Source organism: Cynoglossus semilaevis, chromosome 10 (genome assembly GCF_000523025.1).
Source record: "Cynoglossus semilaevis isolate Cse_v1.0 chromosome 10, Cse_v1.0, whole genome shotgun sequence".
Lineage (NCBI taxonomy): Eukaryota > Metazoa > Chordata > Actinopteri > Pleuronectiformes > Cynoglossidae > Cynoglossus > Cynoglossus semilaevis.
In genome coordinates this window covers 17,686,674-17,694,544 of record NC_024316.1, presented here as the reverse complement: position 1 = coordinate 17,694,544, position 7,871 = coordinate 17,686,674, and the positions used below count along the sequence as shown (strand labels likewise).

Sequence of the window (7,871 nt, the reverse complement as noted above, 5' to 3'; positions counted from 1 at the left end):
TATGAATTGGATTATACAAAAGGCCGCTTTAGCCCACCCTTGAAACCCCCCCCCAAATCCCCCCCCCCCTTCTGTCTTGACCACATGCTTTCTTTGGTCTTTCCCTCTTCCACTTCCTCTGGTTTCCTCTTTCATCTCTTTACAACGGTGACATGTTCCAGTGATGGTGTGCAGATGTCAGCCCTTATCAGCAGCTAATTGAGGCTCAGAGGTGTAATAAGGCCGAGACAAATCAGACAGTTCTGGTCATTAGGTAGAAGACGCTCGTATTCCTTTGGCAACACGCCTGAGTCGGCGTAGTGTGACATGAGCGCTGACACAGAAACAGTCACAAACGCCTGACACCAGCTGGAACACGGAACGTCGGAAAACACCGACACAAACATGGAAACATAAAGGAGCCGAAACACCAGGAAAAAAAAATTATAATTTGAACTTCATTGATCATTGATTTGTGAAATTCTTGCATTAACAGCAGATCTGCTGCAGGCGCCAAGAACGTGGTTTCTTTGGGAATTGAACGCAGGACTCTATGCTTGCCAAGGACGTGGTTTCTCTGGGAATTGAACGCAGGACTCTATGCTTCTGAGGCAGTCATACTAACCGCAACACTATGAAACCGATGAAAAAAAATATATATATATAAAAATAAAATCATTAAATAGACGGCATTGTTAAATATGTTTCCTTGTTAAAAACAAACTAAATGATTAAAACATTAAGATCTGAAACGATCAGTAAAGACCTGTTAATAATCAAGTTCCTCTGGCTTTAGAGGAGCTCAGAGATTGATATGTGAAAATATCAGTGTCAATGACAGCGTTGAAAGATATGAAATGTAAACGTGTGGACAGGTGCTGCTCCTCCTCCCCCTGAAAGTTGGGTGCACGACTCCGGAGCGGGATGAATGTCAATTTGTCACAGCGGCAAAAGCCTTAACCTTTCAGTATAACTGAATAATTTAAGCACCACATACCTGTTGTGGGCCTCTGTTTCTCCATCTGGCCTCAGACTGGTTAGGAGGCGGCAGTCTTTGGCCACGTACGGCTCTTTGGCTGCAGAGTGAAAATGGCAAGACAAATGCGACGGGGGATTCGTGATAATTGGTTGTGCTGGTGGGCTAGGAAACGGGCCTAGAGAAAAGGTCGCGGGCACTGAGGAACAGATCAGTCTGCCAGAAGGAAAAAGAGACTCGGCGTGTCTCTGGGGTTCCGCTCAACCTTCCTCTCTTTGACTGTATAAGGAGAGAACTCCAGAAGGGGCCATTAAATAAGCAGCACGCTGACCTTCCATTTGTTTAGAGGTCAGAAGCCCCGGTGTCACAGTTTTTTTTTTTGGGAAAAAAAAAAAAAAAAAAAAACCCCAATTCAGAACCGACTCCATATTTACTCGTTGGAGTGGAGCACCAAGTGTGACAGAGGTCCTAAAACGCGAGCGCGGCGACAGGGGCTGTGTTTAAATGTTTATGACGACTGAGGACGGAGGAGGTTAATGTCAGATGTACTGTGTCTGTTTGACTGCACGCATGGCAAAGGAGAAGGAGAAGGAGACGAGGGGGGAGGCCACAGAGACGAGGCTCACACTCCAGCATGAAACAGCTGTTGTCCTCATGGCAGAAGAGGAGAGGAGGAGGAGGAGGAGTGCCAGCAGCAGCAGCAGCTTGCTGCCGAGATCATCACGGTCTCTCCACAGCACAAAAACATACAGTAACACGAGGAAGACAGGAAGACACACAGAGACACTCTGACTGCAGGAGTTCTATCAGGTTCTGGAGTCAAACTCATATGCTACAAATTTGACGTCATACTCCTGTTCAGCTGCATTTCCATTTGATACAAACAACAGCCTGCATGGCTAAAGGCAATTATATTTCTACTGCCTCCGTTTGCCCTAAGGTTACAGACAGCCAGTCAAAACCTCACCAGGTTTTCCTGCCTCTCTCTCTCTCTCTCTCTTCCTCTCCACTGAAATCAACAGAATGCAGCCCAGGCTCATTCATGATTTATCTTAGTGAAATATTCATTATGTAGCCTTGCATAGTCGTATCTGGACGTATCTGATGTGAATCCAGACCTGACAGCTCTGCTCCATCACCGCACATCACCTGAGCCACTCCGAGTCTGGCACCTGTCTCCCAGCGCTCGACACAGAGGCAACTAAACTGATCCAAATGAAGAGAGGCCTCTGGTAGATATGAAGAATCCATCTGTCTGCCTTTAGCCTGCGGGCATGTTCTCATCGGGGTCTGTAGCTTCCCTTCCATCCTGCCTGCACACCGGCCTGTGACGGATCATCACAGCCCAGGAGCTGCTCAACTTTTCCCATTCAATTAGCAAGGGAGGTGGAGCAGGAGGAGCCGGTCCCGGGGAGGAGCGATCCATGATCAGTACACGTGTTTGGCCCCGGCTCCAAAGCTGCCAGAAGCTCTGGTCGGGTGGATTGATCTTCAGAGATGGTTCTGCTTGTTATGGGACGTGAACAGCACGGAGTTACCAGGTGAGTTTTCACCACAAAACAGTAAAACGCCGCTGTAGTGGTGAACAGAATGAGGTTTCAGCACCACGGACAGCACCTGAGAGCTGCTGCTGGACTGAATGGTCAGCTTTTTTTTTAAATCTTATTAATCCACAGTGTAGCTGTGGGTAAATCATGATTCAATGTGATCATAATAATCACTATTAATCACAAATAATCATGATTAATGACAATTAATAACGATTAATCGTGATTAATGACAATTAATCATGATTAATCGTGATTAATCAACATGCAAAATGAGTTTTTTTTTTTCCAGAACAGTGAGGTGCTATTAGTTTTTTTTTTTTTTGCCAGAACAGTGAGGTGCTATAACTAATGTGTTTCACACCTGTTTTTCTTCGTGACTAATCCAAATGATGAATGTATGTTCAGCTTCACTGAGTTGTCAGGTTTCAGTCATTATTGTAAATATTGGCAGTGGTTTGTGTAAAACTCCATGTAGTCGAGCATTCACACATGAACAGATGACGGAGTTACTGACTATAAGTACAGGTCGCTCCGCCCACTGCCTAAAAAAAAAGTTTAAAAAAATTAACCAATGCCATTAAAGCACTATTTTCAACATAAACACAGAGGTATCGCTCTGCTCCGTCCATTAAAGAGTCCTCGCGGTGTCCATGAATTAAGATGGCTGAAATACTGTGTAATTGTAGCCGGAGCGATCGCAGGAACAACAGTTACAACTCATTTCCCCGCGTAACACTAATTTAAGTGCTTCCAAAGTCATTATATGTGAAGGACTAATGTTATAAGAAAAAATTTAACTGCAGTGAATGGTGACATTAATAATGTATTCATGCGAGACAGAGACTCAAGCAAAGTGGCCCGAGCTGAGAGAGGTAAGAGGGAGGAAAGTGATAGCTGTGAAGAAACAAGGTCGTCAGCATTCCCTCCTGCCTCTCCACTCAATTCATTATCTCCTCCCTTTCTTCTCCTCTTTAAAGACCAAGACGCAGGAGAAGCTACTGACCCCGCTCTACGTTCGCGGCGGAGAAGCAGGACAAATGAAGTTTCCCCTCAGACCCCCACCGTATTAATATCATAATTATCCCCACCTCTTCGCCCCTGTCGGCGAGCACAAACTCCACCGTCCGAATTGATGGAGTGGGGCAAGTAGAGAATTACATTCGATTAGCATTAAACAAGAAAAGGGGACGTGGAGCGATACGATCAATCAGTGCCACGGGCGCACGCCGCGTCGTCGATGAGTGTGTGTCTGTCGGCCTCTCACGACTTTCGTTCATGGAAAAGGACTGAGAAGAACCGACGGAACCAAATCAGAGGTCCGTCCATACCATTAATTGTAAAGTTTGCTGCCCATTTACTGCCCCCTGCTGGGGCAGACCGAGACTCCGAGCACGGTTTGGTAGTAAATATTTAAAACTTACCACAATAAGACACAGCACGGTCTATTTTTACTCTGATTTGATTCATCCCAGGTGATGAAGCGCACACTCTGTCGTCGACAGCTCTCTGCCACAGCAGCAGCCGTTTGGATTTATCGTTTACAACCCTGAAAAAACACGCTGGTCCGACTCTTCCACCCCGGCTCTTTCAGGGGACGAAGGAGACGTTTTAAAGTGGTCTAATGCCGCTGAGAGGTGGAGGTAGTGAGTTAAAGAAGAGCAGATTGATAGTGAAAGGAAGAAGGAGTTTATAGATTGAGAATAGAGCCCCCCCTGCTGGTCTTTATTCCAGACCCTGATCTCATTAACAGGGCCCTGACTGGATCCACAGCTTTGCCTAAAACACCAGACCTGCATCGATTGTCAATGACACACACACACACACACATAATGCATTTCTAACCCCTGACCCTAAACTTAACCCTGGGCAAACTGTGGTTAGTGGGCCAGTTGCAGCCCACTGGGCTCTTCAGTCTGACACGCAAAAAACTGGCACACGATATGGCGATACATACTGAGGTCAATGACAACAACAGACATCAAACGTCCCAAATTATCTTTGAAAGTTTAGGTTCATTCTTGTACATTTATTTTTCAAATTACTTCATCCAGCATTCTACATCCTTCAGGCTAGTGAGCCTAAATTCGTTTGCCCACCTCCAGATACACCACCTAATCTTATTCCTTACCCTAATCCTAATCCGTCACTCATTCTAATCCCAACTCCAAACTAAACACCTTCAACCTCACAAAACCATCGTTCCTCGTGGGGACCTAGAAATGTCCCCACAAGTATAGCAGTACCTAAACACACACACACACATACATTTAATACACACCGTTCTCTCTCTCTCTCTCTCTCTCTCTCTCTCTATTCTGTTTTTTTTTGTCTTCCAATCGTAAAATCCATCTTCCTTCAAAAGGTTTTTTTTTTCAGCCTAACTTTTTAAAAGTTGTGTTCCTCTCATTCTTCCTCCCATTCACCGTCTGCCCCCCCGTCCCCTCCCCTGTCGTCCTCTCCCCTGTCCCCCGCCCCTCTGTCCTCTATGTTTCCTCCCTGTCAGTGCTGTGTAATAGGAGTTATTTTCATCCCTGTCTCTCTGTGACTATGGTCGCTGGATGGCTGAATATTTACATTTTTCACTCACTGGTGACCTTTCTCTGTTACCGCTCTGGGAGCTGCAGTCTCCGAGCTGTTCCACTGTTGATAGACTACTGCCTGCAAATCTTATATGGACACAGCAAATGGTACACAGGGAGACGGGGACAGATAGTTCAGAGACCGGACAAAAGTGGGAAAATAAAAAGCGAGAGAAAGAGAGAGAGAGAATGAGACACGGACTGTGGCGACGGCAGGACAGGAATGTCTCAACACAAATATGTATGTATATATATATTTTTTTAAAAATAAAACACCTGTAGGAGGTTTACCAAAATATGTAGAAATATGCAAAAACATTTTTTTTCCCTCCGTGCCTTTGTGATCGTGACTTTGTTGTCAACACTGTGGCAAAAAAAAAAACACCTTGAATGAAATGTAACTCCCTGGTTTCAGATATTCTGACCGGCTCAGAAGTGCCGGGAAAAAAAAAAAAAACCGAGGAGGAGGAACATATACCAATTTCTCCGCAGTGGCAGAAAAGTACAGTATTGTTGAGACGGTATGGGTGCTGGTGGAAAAGTGTAAAATTGCAGAGGAGCTGCAGCAGGTCAGAGGATGTCAACTGAGGAGGAGGAGGAGGAGGAGGAAGAGGAGGAAGAGGAGGAGATGGTCTTTGTTTTGTTTTTTTGGGACAGTCTGTTGTACAAACACATGTATCTGTGTACAAGAATTTATATATTTTTATTCACAGCTGTGAAGCTTTTTATCAAAGTCAACAAACTTCTTTTCTAAGACGAAAATCTTTCTCGAAATAAACTGGACGACATCACACTGCTAAATGACAGCAGTGAAATGAAGTGATAAATAAGATAAAAGTCATAATGTTAATACAAATATTATTAGCAACAATAACAATAATATATTATTATTATGTGTGTTGTTATTATTAATAATAATTATATTAATATATAGTGTCCATGAACAGCCTCTGACCAGAACAAACGTTTCTCCTCTGTTCTTCCACAGCAGATGGCTGGAGCTGATATATTCAGGAGTTTCCGTCCTGTAAATAAACCTACGGTTCACTGTGAGAGTGATGCGTTCCTAACCTAAAACTGAGGTCAAGTAAAGGTCACATCCAACTGTCAGGCCACGTTAAAAGACTTTTTTTTTTTTTTTTTTTTGGTCTTTTTCCCTCCAGCTCAGTGTTGTTGTTGTTACTGCATGTGACGAGAGTCGCAGACAAACAAACAGTTGTTGTGGAGAAAGCCTTTGTTTGCTGTGGGAACACTAATTATTTTGATTAGCATTTAAGCATTGTTGCAGCCAGCTTTCACCCCCCCTCCCCCTCCTCACCCCCTCATCCAAACCCTCCTTTGTCTTTTCTCCTTCCAGAGTGCTTTTCTCTTTAACTAATAGACATCACAAAGGGAGGATAGATTTGGCTTCAACTCTATTAAGAACGAAGGAGACTTTTCTTTTTCTTTTTTCTTGTTTGCATCAATGGCTTTTCATTTCCAGAGCATTTAGAAAGGACGAAATAAACGGGGGACAGACAGACAGAGAGACAGAGAGACAGACAGACTGGACCAACCGACACACAGACTGACAGTTAAAGCAGTCTGCACCGCTCCACGTCTCCGTGTGTGTGTCCTTTATGCCGCCCTAATATAGTGTTCATGAATGGCACCTTCCAGCCATAATGGCTGCCATGCTAAACAAGAATGATGAGATGTATTGGGGAGGTGATCAAAGGAGCACTATTTACAACCACTGTCAGCCCTGCAGACTTGACGACCCACTGTAAGCACACTATACTGTACAGGAAACCTCCTCCATCATGCTTTTACTGCCCATCACCGCAGCTGTTAGACAGCGGCGATGGCAAAGCTTTTAGCAGACTGAGATACGGTCCTCCTGCCGGACGGCGTGCATGGCCAACGCCATCAGGAAAGTGAATGACTGGGGAAGATAAGGGAAATGGAGGCCGGCAGGAGAAATGAGAAGAAAGAGAGCGGGAGAAGGTGGCGAGGGGGCGGCGTGATATCAGCCTGCTGGCTGTCAAGAGGAAAACGCCGGGGTTAAATGAAAACTGATATCGTGCAACTCGCTCCCGTTCCAGCGGAGAGGCTGGGGTGGTTTATGAGGGCAAGTGCGGCGTGTTGAACTGAAGGGGGCAAGAGGAGAGAAAAGAGGACGTCCTTACCTGGAGCAGCCAGTAGCACCGACGGTGGAAGGTGGGGATGATGGAGGAGTGGACGTAGCAGCCGTACAGACACTGGAGTGAGGAGCAGGGGGAGGCAGAGGGGGAGGGGGAGGGAGAGAGAGAGGGAGAGAGAGAGGGAGAACATTACACTACAGTACAGTGCAGGGAAATAAGCTGACCTGTCTGTTGACAGGAACAACTGTGACCTTTCACCCCTGACCCCCCCCCTTCCCAGAGTCCCACGTGAGCATGCTGGCAGATGGTCCAGTCATTGTTCTGTAACAAGGGCCGAGAACTGGGCAGAGCAGGTAGAAGAGGTTAACGAAGAGGCTCACCTCCGATGACTCCTCGCCTCCTTCACTTCACTCCTTTCCTCTTTCATAATTCCCTTCCTTTTCTCCTCCCTAGTTTTCTTTTCTTTCCTTCTTCTTTTTCATTGTTACTTCCTTCTTTTCATCTTTCCTTCCTCCCCTCTCCTCACCCTTCTTTTTTTTACCTTTTTTGTTCCATCCTTCCTTTCCTTTTCCTCTCTCCTAACCTCCTTCCTTCCTTCCCTCCCATCCTCTACTATCCTGTCCAGTCTGGTGAGACCTCTGAAAAAACGTTTCAGGTGATTCTT

The 7,871-nt window shown here is 45.5% G+C and overlaps 1 protein-coding gene across 1 annotated transcript in view; it reads right to left on the bottom strand.

The window, feature by feature from the left end:
- Positions 1-7,871, bottom strand: part of LOC103385353 (calmodulin-binding transcription activator 1-like) — a 338,769-nt gene that overhangs the window by 60,626 nt on the left and 270,272 nt on the right. The window contains 1 exon segment of the mRNA XM_025059482.1: positions 7,253-7,324. Coding sequence (XP_024915250.1) covers positions 7,253-7,324 — 72 coding nt within the window.